The 15,643-nt window shown below is 36.6% G+C and overlaps 1 protein-coding gene across 2 annotated transcripts in view; it reads left to right on the forward strand.

The window, feature by feature from the left end:
• SH3RF1 (SH3 domain containing ring finger 1) overlaps window positions 1-15,643 on the forward strand; it is a 79,759-nt gene that overhangs the window by 48,829 nt on the left and 15,287 nt on the right. For both annotated transcript variants that reach the window (XM_061372850.1, XM_061372859.1), the window contains exons 5-7: window positions 4,386-4,685; window positions 5,583-5,693; window positions 13,676-13,830. In XM_061372850.1, the coding sequence (XP_061228834.1) occupies window positions 4,386-4,685; window positions 5,583-5,693; window positions 13,676-13,830 (566 nt within the window). The remainder of the gene's footprint in view (window positions 1-4,385; window positions 4,686-5,582; window positions 5,694-13,675; window positions 13,831-15,643) is intronic.

Here is a 15,643-nt window from a genome sequence, read left to right on the forward strand (position 1 = left end):
AAGTTAATGACCTCAGCAGCTGAACAAGTGATTTTTACTTAGCTGTTTGATACCTGTTTTCATTGAATGGAATGGGAATGAGAGCATTTGGAGGCAGTCACTGTGTTTTCTTGGTAATAGTGGAGTTGTGCAGTCAATCACAAACCGCACTTAAACACAAAATGAAAGCAATCAGCCAGTCAGAGAAATAAAATAGTAGGCTTTGCACTGTCCCTAATAACTGCCTCTCAAAACCAAATTAGCACAACTAGGAAGTCAAAGAACAGGCTGTTGGTAAGCAGGAAAAGCATTGATTTTTACATCCAACAGACCCTTATTTTAAACGTTCTGTATCTTCCTGCATTTCTCATATATGGTATGACAATTTACAGAAGTAGCAGCTGAGAAATTTTCTCTAGCCTTTTGAGGTTTAAGACTTGAAAGCTGTATTTTTTATATAGGAAGACATAGGTCATTAAGAACTCTGTTTACAGCTCCAGCACTGATTATTAAAATTTACATTATGGAAAGATACAGAAGTTTGGGATAGTATTTGTCTTTTTCTGGTAGGTACCTTACCAAGTATCTGCTATGGATACTTGGTAAGGTACACTTCTTGCACTGACAAGATTTTATTTAAATGAGTGAGGCAGAATGCTGAAAGAAAAAAGTATTTTCCTATAACCTGTGGGATGGGAAATATGTACCTCAGGTCACAGAAGAAATGTGTAACCATGCTAAGAATAAAGTGAGGTTTTTGAGTTGGATTTCTGAATGCCATGATGAGATGGGAACCATTTAAAAAATGACTGTTCAACCAACATAGAATTTATTCTTCTTAAAAGGGAAAGTATGTATTTGCATTTTTATAGGTTGGTGTTAAGGACCTGTACGTCTGGGGATAGGAAACATTAAATGACTGGAAAAAAACCCAAACAACAAAACAGCAAAACCAAAAGGGTTTCAACCTGCTTAGTGCAGTTCTGGCTTCAGTTTAAGAAGCTTTTAAAAGACAATTTACAAAGTTCTTTCCCCTCGCTATTCACTCCTAGCTCCTTGCAATTACCTGCCCGTTCAGCCAGTAAAGCTTTTTAAAACTAAATCACTTAGCCACGTTAGAAAAAGCCCTTTCCTAGGGCTGCCACTTTGGCTAACTAGCTCACAGCTCCTTTTCCATCTCTACAAAAGTTTGCAAGATAGAGATATACTCTTGAAAACAAAGATATGTAAAAACAGTCGTCACAAAATACATTTAATTGTTAATGTCTTCAAATTCCATCAACTATGAAAATGTATTTTCAGTTAACCCTTAACGAGGACTTGAAAGAAAAATCGGGGAAAAGAAATCACTTTAAATCAAAATGTCAGTAGAAAATAATGACAGCTTTTTTTTCCCCAAGTTGGCATGAACAACTGGGAAACACCTTTGTATTAATCCAGCTCCTCTAGCTTTATTTATAAACAATCTAATAGAAATGTAGGAGAGGAGGAATTCACTACAGTGAATATTTAGGGTTTTTTTTTAAGTTCATTGTCATTTTATACAACTCCATCCAATCAGAACTTAAGATTTTATGTACTTAGTGTGTCAGGTTTAGTTTTTTTATTAACATCTCCTCTCGTTCGAGACAGGAGTGTTTCAAAACATACTTGTCAGTTAACGACATTTGCCTTAGTTCCACTTACAGACTTTACTCCTTTTGTTTCCACGTATATGTGAAAGTGAAATGTTGTCCAGAAACTGGAATTTTGACTAATAATAATGTTGGTAATGTGTAAAAAATAACTCCTTGACCTATGGTGATGTAGTAAAATAGCATAATGAAAACTTTGGATGAACGTGGATGGAAAGATTGTTTGAGGGAGAAGATGGTGTTTTCACTTCTTTTCAGAAAGTGATGATGTTTGGATTCTAACTATCTACATGTGAGTGAAGAAAATCCAATTTGTAATCTAAATACAGTAAACCATAAGAGATTTTAAAATAGGTCTTGCATGGTAGTCTACTTGATAATTTCTCCAGATGGCTGCAAGCAGGCAGAAACTTATCTGCTACCCTCATCTCCTACCGCAGCACTGACACACAGATTGGTCTTGCACCTGTTTGGAAAGTTGTGTTTCCTGGGTTTTTGTGGGAAGGGGCATTGGATTTCAGGCTACCCTGTTACAGCAAAAATTTTGTTGAATGAAAAAAAATAAATGTGAATATAAAAGTTAAAGAAGTTTCTGATCAAATACATCTGTGCAGGAAAACAACTGACGTAGAAAATGTGGGAGCAGACACAGGATGTCTGCAGAAAGGAATGTAGTCTTGAAACACGTCATAGCGTGAGTGGGATGCATCCCCATGGTGATCTTGAATGGTTGCTAGCCATTTCATTGGAGAATGCATGCAAGTTCCTCTTTTCTCAAGAAAGAAGTAAACTGCACCTTGCAGAATATTCTGCAACTGTTGCTGGCTTCAGGTTTACTTCTAGAAGGCCAGTTATCAGTTCACTTACATGTTTAGTTTCATGCTGCTGCCCTCTGCTTGCTTCTCTACATAAAAAGCTCAGTACATAGCTTATAATTATATCAGACGAAACAATCCCATGGGCAAGCCTTAACTTTTCTCTAACAGGTTGCTCACTGTATAGAATACTCAGATTCTGCAGGCATTAGCAGCTTCAGGAGGTAAACAAACGTAATTAGGTGTAACAGGTACCTTGGGGTGCTTTTAGCAGAGTGGCTTTTGGTTTTGTTTTTTATTCCTGGGTGATCTGTTAACTTTTTTGATTAGGTATTCTTGTTTTAGGAATGAGTACTGCTTTTCTTTCTCTGATCTGTGTACAATTTGTGAACAGGCTCTTTGGAAAATAAAAAAGTAGGTTAGATATGCATAGAAGTGGTTGCAGCCATTGAATAAGATATAATGGAAGACACGGATTCTCAGGAAGGACAGGAAGAATTTTGATCTGAGGTGCAAAAAATAAAATGTACAACATGCATAAAGTGATTATTCTTTTGAAAAGTGTGTGCTTTCTTCCATGATGAGAGATAGGACCCTAACAGATTGGGTAGCAGACAAAGCTTTTTTTGGTCTTATTTTCTACTTGTTTCAATATACTTCTTCCGGCCTCCTATCAGTCATCTGTGATAAAATCACATTGTTTTCACTGGTCTGTTAAAGGTATGTTTGTTCTACATTTAAAATTTAATGAATAAAAAAATAATTACCTCGATATGAGCTTGCAGGTTAATTGGAGAAAGCTATGGTTATTTCTTCTGTACTACACAATTAGTAAAAACTCATTTTGTCTGTATGATCCATGTACAGTATTAGCAGGAAGGAAGATCTAGTGTCTATCTTTTTCTTAGGAATGTTTACTACTGTGACATTGTCTTCTACCCTTCCTGTTCTCTTCATCTGCCTTTTAAAGGACCAACAATAGGAACATTTAGGAAAAAACCCTACATTCTCATCTTCATATCCTTTTCCAAATCCCACATTATGCCATTCTTCCACTGCAGTATATTCTGAGTAGTTCTGATTCTTCAAGCATTTCACAATTTTCCTCTTACATCCTGGTAGGTTTTTACGTCAGCTCCTCATTGTTCTGGTAGCTTCAGCTTTGAACTTTGTCTGTTTCTTCTGAATATGCATGGAATTTCCTTCTGGATCTCATCTTTCAAATGCCTTTGGAAACCTTTTCTATATAAAAAAAAAAGAATAAATGCATTCTTTATTCTTTTGTTCCACTTCATATATATCTACTTGTCCTCAAATATAAAGGAAAGTGTTCAGGGTATAAGCTGTTGTCATTTGTGGGAGCTGCATTTAAATCAGTGTCGATGATACCATGATTAATGATATCTTATTTGTCTAGTAAAGTTATGACAGGGTAAAATGCTACTTTAAAACTCTTCATGAACATAGTAGATACTTTAGTACTTCTGGGAAAAGGGATAAAATAAATACAAGAAATAATACAGTAAAGAACAGAAGTAGTACTTCCATGGTAACTAATCTCATTCTTTAATCCTGATGTTCTTCACAGAAGATTTTTCCCTTGTTCATAATTGGCTACACTTATCCAAGTAACCGTATTCATATTTAGTGGTACATATTAATATTAGTTAACTTGTTCAGCAAACTGGTGCTGGTGCTACTTCAGCTCATGAATAAATGAGAGTACTGACATTATTACTTCCAGTAGGTCAAAAATATAAAAAATATTTTGTGGAAATAAGGGGTTTGTGAAAAATGTAATTTGGTAATGACTGATTTGTAGAGTAGGGCAGTATGTCACAGTTTTAAGTTGCATGGTTTAAATTTTATTATGAATAAAAAGAAAATAAATATTTCTCTTATGCTCAGGTGTTTTTTATAAATAAAAGAAATACTAATGTATGGCTTTCTTTTGTAGTTTAACACAACAGCCAAACAGCTCATAGAATTGGATAAGCCCTCAGGTTCTGCTGTTGACTTTGGGGAAGGTACCTCTGGGGCAGCCCACAATTCAACCCAAAAGCACACCGATACCAAGAAGAACACCAAAAAACGTCACTCTTTTACCTCCCTCACTATGTCCAACAAGTCTTCACAGTCTTCTCAGAATCGCCACTCAATGGAGATTAGTCCTCCTGTCCTCATCAGCTCCAGCAACCCAACTGCAGCAGCCCGCATAAGTGAGCTGACAGGACTTTCCTGTAGTGCCCCTTCTCAGGTAATTTACATGAAATCAAACATAAATCATGTGTGCATGTTTTCTTAATAACTGTGAAGGCTTATGATCTTGTCCGACTACTCAAATTATTACTTATATGTAATTGACATTAATGTACATTTTCAACAAGTTTATCTTCCAGCATGAAAGCATTGAAGGCAAATGTTTTATAAAACTTCTTATACAATAACAGCAAGTATTTTTGGTCTTGTAAGCTAATTTTTTTCACAGTTGTTAATTTCATATGTGCCACAAAGGTTTTTATAAAGCTGTGGAAACTAGAAACTGGAGTGATTTAAGTTCTTGGGTTTTTTCTAAACTTAATACAATACTAGGTATTAATAAATAAATGCAAGTAAAAGCTGAGTTCAACTTGAAAATTACATGAATTCTAGAAATGTACCATATTAATCTGATTGTGATAAATAGAAACATTTATCTGGCTTTATTTATTGTTACTCTCCTCAAAGCTTTTAGTTACAAGCTACAATGGTTCATGAGCAATTGTCTGTTTCACAGAGAGATTACATTTTGGGAGAAGAGGTAGTCATGCAGACTTTGAAGTGTTGGTGTCATTTTATATCAGCTGGTAATATGTTGTATTTTCATGTCTTTGGGATCTGACAGCCTTTTATGGAAAAAAAATGAAAACCAACATTGGTAAAAGTGTGTTTTCCATGGCTAGTTCAGTGTATTTCCAAAGTTTCTGAATCATGGGGGTGAGGAGAGGAAAGTGAGCAGTGTGATCCAGTACTGTTCGTATGAATAACAAAACATTGATTCTAAAGTTACAGGTGAGTACTGGTGTTTCTGACCATGAAGCATACAGCTGTGCCAAAACCAGCTTTTATGAAGCTACTCAGAACTGACCTTTCTGGGTGTTTTCTTCTTTGACAGGTTCATATCGGTACTACGGGGCTAATTGTGACTCCTCCCCCTAGCAGCCCAGTCACAACAGGGCCTTCATTTACCTTCCCTTCAGAAGTTACCTACCAAGCTGCTCTTGGTGTAAGTACCGCTCAAGAAAACAGCCTTCCCATTGATTTTTGGTCTGTACAGTCTTTTTTTTGTCTTGAGTTCCAATCCATTGATTTAAAGTAATTTTACAGTGATTGTTTATGTGACAATGGTATGTATTGAACTACAGCAAAAGCATTATTGATACAATAATGTTTGCATCCTGTCATGTGTATCCATTTCTCCATTTTTCCTCTGTCATTTTCCTGTAGTAAACACAGGAAGCACACTTTTTTCCAGAACAGTGTTTCTTTTCAGCAGGAGTAGGAAAGAAGATACGCTGAGGGGGAAGGTTAGGGGAAACAAGCAAGATCTTATAAAAATACATCAACTTGAGAGTACAGCTGCCAGATATTTGTCTTATTTAATATTACCAATAATATCTGAAATAAGTTTCAAAACTGCTTTCTCCTCATTAGGGTGACTTGAGTTGTGTGTATGCCTGTGGCAGATGAAAAACTCATCTTAGGTTCTTGGAGATCAATATGAAAAACTGTTGCAAATGGCCATCTCTTAAAGGAAGGAACTTTTAAAGGAAGGAATACATTGCAGTGCTCTTTCCTTTGGACAAAGAAAATAACATTATCTTCAAAAAGTGCAGGATTTCATTTTAAAAACAACTGAAAACTATTTTTTTTAAAGCTTTGCTTGTGGTAGGGGAGTTCTGGAATGCCCTAAATCATATGGCACTTCTGAGAGCATCAGCTTAACTGCAGGTAAAGATTGTAGATACCAGTTTTCAGAGATCTTCAAGGGAACTTCATGAGCCTTTATTTTGATCATAGGAATTCTTGATATCTAGTTCTTGTTTTGAGTCCAAAAAATGTGCCTCTGACACTGGGGGTGGGGGAAGGAGGGGACACACAGTTGAATAATAAATCTTCACTTAAAAAAAAAACTTACAAACCAAACACGACAACAAAAAAACTCCAAAAAATCTCAGCCCCTCCCACCTTCCCCCAAAAAAAAACCAGCAAAGTACACAACCCAAATAAAAACTTTGAGCTTGTTTAGGTGTCTAATTATCCTTGCAGTCTTTAAAGCAAGTAAAACATAATGAATAGTTTCGCTTCTAAATGCGGTTGGTTTTCGTCACTTGGATCATTGTACACATTTGTCTGCAAAATCAAAGGCAGAATTGTCTGTCTTCTATTATCAACTTTCTGTTGTTTAAGTAAATGCTTAGGTGTGGCTTGGTTGCAGCTAAGAGGTTACATTCTGGCAGCTTTCTTTGGGACTCGTAAGTTATGTTTTTTCAGTCCTTAAAATTATGATGCTGTTATTCTCTGAATTATCTCTAGTTCTTCCTTCTGGCATGGTAAGTGCATTCCAGAACTGGGTACAGTGCTGCATGGTCTTTTTCAGTGATGAAATGTTGATAGTATGACCCTTTTACTTTTATCCTGTTATTCTGATGTTTAGATCTTGAGAATTTGCATCCATTCATTTGGCCTGAGTGTAGCAAAAGTTTCTGTTCAGCCAAATATCCATTATGATCCCACAAAACTTCATTGTCATTAGTGATGTACTAATTGCTCTCATCCAAGTAAATGTTATTTCACAATCCTTGTTCTTGAGACAGATGACCTTATTATTGACAGTTATACAGTCAGTATGCTTTTGCCCTCCCTTACTGAGTAACACGGGTTGTGCTGTAGGAATTCAGTGGCCTTTTATTAACAACTCCTTCAGTATGTGGATCATCTGTGCACACTGAATGCTGTGGAACCAATTAATGGAACCAATTAGTAATTTCCTTATATTTAGATTCATATTTTAATGACCCAGAGCAGGAAGGAACCACTGGTGGTCATCTAGTCTGCTCAAGCAGGGCCACCTAGAACCAGTTGCCCTGGATGGTATACAGACAGCTTTTGAGTATCTCCAAGGATGGAGATTGCACAACCTCTCTGGGCAACTTCTCCCAGTGCTCACTCACCCTCACAGTTTAGTGATTTTCAAACTGAATCTCCTGTGTTTCAGTTTGTGTTTCACTGAGTACCCCTGAAAAGAGCATAGCTCCATCATCTTTGTCTCTTCCCTTCAGGTACTACGCTGATGAGATTCCCCTGAGCCTTTTCTAGGCTGAACAGTCCTAGCTCTCTCAGCCTTTGCTCATAAGAGAGATGCTCTAGTCCTTTGGTAGTGGCTCTTCACTGGACTCTCCTTTATGTCTGTGTCTCTTGTATTGGGGAGCCCAGAACTGGACATGGTACTCCAGGTTTGGCCTCATCAGTGCTGAGGAAAGGGGAAGGTTTGATCTCTTTTGACCTCCTGGCAAGACTCCTCCTGATGAAGCCCAGGATATCATTACCCCTTTTTGCCATAAGGGCACCTTACAAGCTCATGTTCAACTTGGTGCCCACCAGGAATGACCTTCAATTATTTATTTTTTACTGGGATATGAGGTGCACATCTACTACTAGAAACAATGAGGTGGTTATATGCTAATCAATGTAATCTTTTATATGTCTTTAATCCAGTCCTTCAGAAGATACCTGTGAGAACTGACCAAACAAAATCAGTTTTGGCATATTTTGTGCTCTTAGGCAGAATAAAAGTCTAGCTAACATATATGCTGCAGGCATTGAGCAATTGAGTTGATTTGTGGCTGAGACACATTTTGGAGATGATGGGGTGGGCAGGATTCAAAGCATCATTTCAGAAGTTCTGACAGAAGTTGCCTTTTTTTTTCTCAGTAACAAACACTTTTGTTATCAAGAATCAATAGTTCCTTTGATGCCAAAATGGAAACATACTTTATTTTGGTGCTGGTGCAAAGTCATTAAACCACCTCGGGTGATTTAATTGCGTAAGATTGTTCAAAAGCGCTCTCACCATTGGTCCCCACAGGAATTAAATTACAGCGCTAAATGCACCATGGAGTGAAACTCCTGCCACATGATCGGTCTGTATCCTGGAGTGCTGCTTTCCTTTTGTGATAACCATGTTCCTGGTTATGTTTCCAATTAGGCATATAATTCCCATTGAGAATCTGAATTATTCTCTGCCACCCCCTTTAAAAGCCAATAACCTTCTGTACATAATGTTCTGTTTCTTCTTGACTTGTTTTCAACATGACTAAAATACAAGCTGGCAGCTCAGGCTAGAGTCAGGTCGTTCTTGTGTACTTTTACTGTAGATGGTATTAAATGATGCAGTTTATAGTTACAGGCTGTGAAGTGTGTCTTTTAAGTCCACTTTTCCTCTTGCTTCATGAACTCTTGTTTTAATTTTAGAAATGTGCAAAATGGTTCTGACAGGTCAAGAGAAGGGTCATGTTCTTGTTTCTAGATGTTCCCCTTCTGGAAATACCCTCCCTGACATTCTGAGCATTAATTTTAAGCCATGAAACAGTTGTGGTTGTATGATTTAATACATCAGAAGTGGTTGGCTTGAGTCCTTTTACTTTTACAGTTTTTGCTTTTGTAAGTATAAATTCCTGCATTTCTCTAAGCTTTTCAGTTTTGGCTTTTACTTCATTTCTGAATACTAAGTAAATGACAAGGAAGCTGGATTGCAACAGGGAGGCTTTCATTTTAGCATGAAGATGATTCAATTGGATCTTCTTCCTGCCAATCATTTGGTACTTATAACATGAGAGCAAGCCATTTAGACAGGTTTTTTTACTTCTTCACCAAACTAAGATTAAGGGAGAATGAAGAAAACAGAGAGGATGAGCATGATTCCTCATCAGTGAAGAAGAGAAGGATATATTCCTTTATGGTAGTCCTGAATTTATGCAGCTTTGCTACATTTATATGTCCTGAATCTAGAAGCAAAGGAGAGCTAGTTTCTTCTCTTCTGTAAGAAAGACAGCTTTTTTTATTGTTAAGAGAAAATACTTCGAGCTGTCTTGTTGGGTAGCAAGTTTCTCTAAGACAGCTGAGATTAATTCCTAGAGGAGCCTGTGATTCATTTATCTGTGTACATGTTTAGGATCACATTTTAGTTTTACATTGTTATTTTGGGAAATACTGTGGTGGTTCAATAAATGCCTATTTTATTTTGTCCATAATAATATTTTGTAGATGCTATTTGGTATCAAAAGCTTCATGAAGTAATTTACAGATTTGCAGCCAAAATCTACACAAATAAGATTTAGGAATAAGTGTTTTTGTCAAGTTACCTTCTACACCGTCTGCTTCATGTATCATTTAAACAAATTTGCATTCAGAAAACCTGTGATAATTTAAAGTTTTCTTTTACAGCAGCAGTTCTTTTGCCAGCAGCATTAATTCTTGTTTTGTGTTTTGAGGTTTCATCCTTTGAAATTAAAGAAGCTATGAACCAAGACAAACTTCTCACAGCTGAGGCTTTTGACTGTGATATTATCACTTACACTTCTCTCTGGGACTTCAAACCACAACTTTGCCCTTTAAGGGCAAACCCTAATTGGTCTGCTCTTCTTGGCTGCTAGCATTTTTGAACCTTGTAGATACTTAGTCTGTTTGGAATTCTTTATAAAATATAAATAGCAGATGTCAAGTTCAATAGTTGTTGGGTGAAAATATGCATGTATAATTAGGTAAAGCTCATTTATTTGGGAGGAAATTCTTGGATGTGATTTATAAGGTAGATATCTAATGGAGGAGATCTAGTTGAAAAAACTCTTACAGCAAGTATATGATCTGAACCACGATAGGGGAAAACTGAGACAAAATATACCACAGCAGAGTTAGTTACATTCAAACGCAGCAGAATTAAAACAGAATGTAGCAACAACAGATAACTTGCCTTCCTTTCATTCTGCTTTTACAGTCTCTTGAGAACATAAAAGTATTTTGGACTGCAGTTGACCTGTATATATGGTACGATATCCATATTGCTACTTCTGCAGGTTGAATATGTTGACTTTGAAATGATGTCTTGGTACGTGCACTTAACTAGCAGAAATAGGTGGTCTGTATTTGGATGGTTTGCACATACTTCCATGCTGAAGGTTTTTCTGGTCCTGTTCTCTTGCCCACACACACAGAAATTGGCCCTCTATGATAAAGCATATAAGGTAGTCTGAATACTTACTAATGAGGTACAAGCTAAGGGTGTGGTATACTGATGACATTTAGTGCTCTCTTACGTTGTTCCAGGTGGTTCAATATTGTAAAGCAGTCAGGAGGACATTTATATAAGAACTGTCTGAGTTTTAACCAACAAAAATTCAGATCAACTTCTGTTGGGAAGAGGAAGCAGCTGAAAGAAATGATGGGGTTTTACAAGAGAGCCCTGTTCTTGATAACATATAGTTTAGGAATTTTGATAAACATGAGCCTTAATTTGTTAGCCCTCAAGGGATTTTGCAGGTCGTACATTTTTTCCTAGACCTTGTAGGAGTGAAGACAGTTACTGAATGTTTTTTTTCTACTTCTTTGCCTTTTGTTATGTTTTGGATGCACTGATTATTGATCATCAGTGGGAACACAACCTAATTAAAATTAAACTTAGTAATATGTGTGTGTTTCTAGAATGTGAGTCTAGATACTGTTTGAAGTTTTACATAAATAATATATTAATTAACGTTTCATCATCCAATTAAAAAATATATTAGCACTTCCTTGCTTTTTTATACACTTGAAAATACACCTGTCTGAAAAGTATTGCAGAAACTTCTGATTTCCTGCCTTAACTACCTAAAATAAAATGTTCTGAATTATTTTGATAAGCATATCTTACTGAATCATGTGCAGTTTGCATATATTCTGTCACAGAATGTTGAATATGGAAACCATCAAAACTAGCTTGTGCTCTGGAGGTAGGTATGTTTCTTAATAGCTAGAAAAATGTTTACATGTAAGAAAAAATCTTGAAAGCTTGGCTAGAGCATTTGGACCTATTTATCAAGTTGTAGCAATGCAGGCTGAAGAGCTTTAGTCCTCTGAAGTCTATCGGGTAGTTTATTTAGATTTCTAAATACTTGCCAAGTCGTTAGGAGTTTAATTGGGCTGTGGCTCACTGCAGGTTTCATTACCATAGTAATAGACACGGGGAGGGGAGCAGAAACTGAGTAAAGCAGAATAAACTAGAGCTGGGAAGGTGCTTTTGCTGCAGCTAAAAATTCAGTTTGTGTTGTGTGTTCAAATGAATAAAATCCAACACCCAGCATTTATATCTTTAGAGATGCAGGAAGTGCAGAATCGTGACAACCTTGATATTGTACAAAAATAGGTTTAATTTTACACATTTCCAGCTAATCATCTCCTAATGTGGGTTTACAGCTTCTACCATGTATAAAGGAATCTAGATGACTAAAAGACTTTATATTCTGTAGACAGGTTGCATAGAAGTTAGATGCTCATGTTCAGATTGGGTTAGAGGAAGACATTTGTTGAAGCTGACTGGGAGGGAGGAAGTGACTTCTGCTGTAAAAGAACTGAAAGAGAAAAGCTGGTGTTGCAGTATGAAGGGCCAAGATATTTTAGAAAGATTGTTTTATGGATGGGGATCTAGAATGTGAAGGAAATGCAATTGCCATTCTTGTGAATAACTGAACTGTGTGTACCAGAGCTCTCCAGCAGATCATGCCTGCTTTGTGTTGGATACAGGAGGTCTTATTTGGTCTTAAGAAATTGTTAATGTACAATCAGAAAAAAAGCTTTAAATAAAAATAGAAATACTTCATGATATACCATGCATGCGTAAGGGTAAGAATTTTGACTGAAAAACTGGAAGAGTTAGTTGATTTTTCTCTAGATTTGAAAGCTTTAAGTCGTGCAGCTCTTTACTGTGTCTTGATAGAATAAGACTAGTTCAGAGAGCTGTTAACAGTTTCACCAAATGTAGAGAGGTAATAATAGCACAGTGTACACCTGAAACTTATTTTCCCTCAAGGTTTTTGCATAGAAAAACAACAAAAAAAAAAAAAACCTTTAGAAATAGGGTGTTTGAGGGGAATTAAAATTACTTTCCATTATGTAATCTCCAAACTGATAATGTAACACTGTGCTTTTATATGCTGATGTACTGGAAGAGCCAGGCAGTAGTTCAGGACATTTTCTTAATTTATATTATTGTCAGGTGTTTTCTAAACCTGAAGTGGCATGGATTAGAGTTTTGTTTCAGTATTAAATATTGTGTTCAGTTGAAGGTTATGTTTGAAACGAATTCAGTTTTAATTTTTCAAATGTTGGAGGGGTTTTATTACTCTCTTTGCATGTGTTGTAACACAAATAATTATTTTTGGAAGAGGGAAAGGAAAAGTTCTCCTTTTGTGAGAGACTTTTCCCAGGAGTGTCAGTACACAAGGTACTGAAGAATTGTCTGAGGCTTTACAGAGCAGAAGGTAACAATTGCTCCATTGATTCTCAAAAGGCATAGAAGCCTGTAGGCAGGACCCCCATTACGATATGCCCGTAGAAGAACTGCACCTTTCTACTGGGGTGTTTGTTAAAGATTACCGATCTTGATAATACTGAATTTCAAAAGCTAACTCTTTAAACTGGAAGAATAGGAGAAAGTGATAACAATAGCTCAGTGACTGTGGTCTCGTATTGTGCTGGCTTTTGTAACCCACACTTCAAAAGAAAATTTCCCCCAGAAGGGTGGTTTTGGGTGCACTGCTGCTGAATTGTATATTATGTTTCAGCTTCACGTTACAAAAACAATCATGTTTTGAAGTACAGGCAGCAGTAAGACGCAAAATCTACCTCCTGGAAGGCTTCTGAATTTTTGTCGAGTCCTTTCCTAAAGATGTTATAACTAGAAACAATGTTTTCCATTTTTCCTGTGCTGGGAAATTGCTTGTAATTTGCTTAATTAGCTGCCAAGTTTTCAAGATTTTTGAACTGGGAAAAGAGAAATACAGACAAACCTAACTCTCCAGTTGTATCATACCAGTAGGTAAAAGAATACAGAACTTGGCTGTTTTACCCCATTTCCTTAGAATATCATGTGCCTTTTTCTATTTTTTCCAGCTGATTCAACTCATCAAACAATATTGATCATCTGTGTCTATTTTTTTGTTCTCATAAAATCAGAATATGAATCCCCCACTTCCGCCACCACCTCTCTTGTCTGCTGCAATCATTGCATCGGCTTCTTCTGGACCTCAGTCTGCAAGTGTGATACAAAGGCCTACATCAGCATCAACTGACCAAATGGCACATTTACGACCACAAACTCGTCCAAGTGTGTAAGTAAAATTGAAACTTTTTGCCAGTCAGAAAAATGGAACAGGATCAGTAACTTTGAACATACTCATATCGTGCCAGCTGGCTGTGTTCTGCTAGAATGCCAAACATACATTCAGAACAAGAGCAACAAAACATACATATAGGTGATACCCTGAAACTGCCTTCATGCTGAGAGTTTTTTATGTCTTAAATAAATCTAATCAGCTGTTGCTGTGTATAGAAAGGACTCACTTCAAAAATGTAAAGTGTTTATCATACAGAAGATGAATGGATCCTTGAGTTAGCAATGAAGACTATAATTCGCAAGTGGCAAATATTGGAGTGAATTTACTCAAAGTTTTCTGTTATGTATGGTATGAACAAACTACTCTCGTGTGACATAACTTGGCCAAAACACCAAGTGCTGTATTTCATTTAGACTACTGTATCAGCATGTCATTATCAGACTGCTTGTGTAAGTTGCAATTGAAATTTGACTTACGATTTTACAGTTCACTTAATTAGTGGGTTGGAGTTGGGAATGAAGGTAAAAAGCTGCTAGTTAGCATTGTGTCTTCACAGCTGTAATACAAGTAAATGTGTGTCATCTTCTGGGTGAAAATATTTTGTATATTAATACATGCTGCTGACAACATCTTTTGTCTTGGAAACTTCTTTGTGTACAGCTTGGAGAATAAGAACCATAAAAGAAAATGAAATTCAGGAGAGGCTGAACCATCTAAATAGGACACGTTTGAATAATACAAGAACTGCTTTTGTTCTATGTCTTTCTTTATTTTCCCACCAGGTTTACTCCCACTCCTAAAGAGCAGGTGCATCTTATATAGCACCTTGTCTTGTATAGCATATGTAACATATGTCTAGTATAGCAGGTGCGTCTGGATTTGGGCTGTTTCTTTGGTGTCAAGCATTCTAACACTGCTTCTTACGGGTTATTGTGCTTAGTTGTACTTAATCAAGTTCCTGTCTCGTTTGTTCCCATCCTCCATCTTCAAAAGGTTGCTCTTAATCAAGATACTAATGAAATTTGGAATGATGTAACCAACAAGGAAGTTAGTGAACACAAATTAAAGCACCTCAGTTCCTTTCCCATAGAGCTTCACTATGTGACTTTGTGGATCACCCCTAAATCATGTATCAGTGAAACCTTTTGTTGCCAATTGTCTTTAAAGCCTATTTTGGACTTGCTTTACCAAGGATCTACATTGCATTATCTGCAAAGGTGCTTTAAAGGCACAGTTTTCTGAGTGGACAACAAGGAACAAAACTATAATGCAAAAAGAAGCACACAGTAAATGCTGCCATTACAGTGCACAAGAGCCAATTTTGATGAAAGAATGTTTTGTAAAGCTGCTTTTTTACAGCTTTTTTACAACGGGAGTGGAAAAGACTAGCACTGAAAGTAATTGTGGATCTTTTTTCAGAAAAGGGGATATTGCACCTGTCTGCCCTAATTGGCTGCCTCCTGAGAAAAGTATATTATTTTTGAGAAAATGTGATTTATTAGAATGCTATTTCCCATAGGTCCGTAATTATATAAACATTTTCATGTAAACGGTTTAAAAAGTTTTCTTACATTCAGACTGTGGCAGAGAATAGAACACTGGGGTGGTTAAAACAGTAACACTCCTTAATGTGACAATAGGAAAATGTGCAATCTTATTTGAAGACTTACGTAGGAATATTCCAGCAGCAACTGCAGGAGCTTCAGTTTTATTTTTACTGTTGATTTTTGTCCCCTAAGAATGTCTTTTTAGAAGTAAAAATGCAAAATGTTTCTGAACTCTCACTATGGTTTCAGATGCACTGTAT

The sequence above is a fragment of the Neopsephotus bourkii genome, unplaced genomic scaffold, assembly GCF_033783945.1.
Source record: "Neopsephotus bourkii isolate Nb327-2 ecotype Australia unplaced genomic scaffold, CSIRO-AGI_Nbou_v1 NB_168, whole genome shotgun sequence".
In the NCBI taxonomy this organism is placed as follows: Eukaryota; Metazoa; Chordata; class Aves; order Psittaciformes; family Psittacidae; genus Neopsephotus; species Neopsephotus bourkii.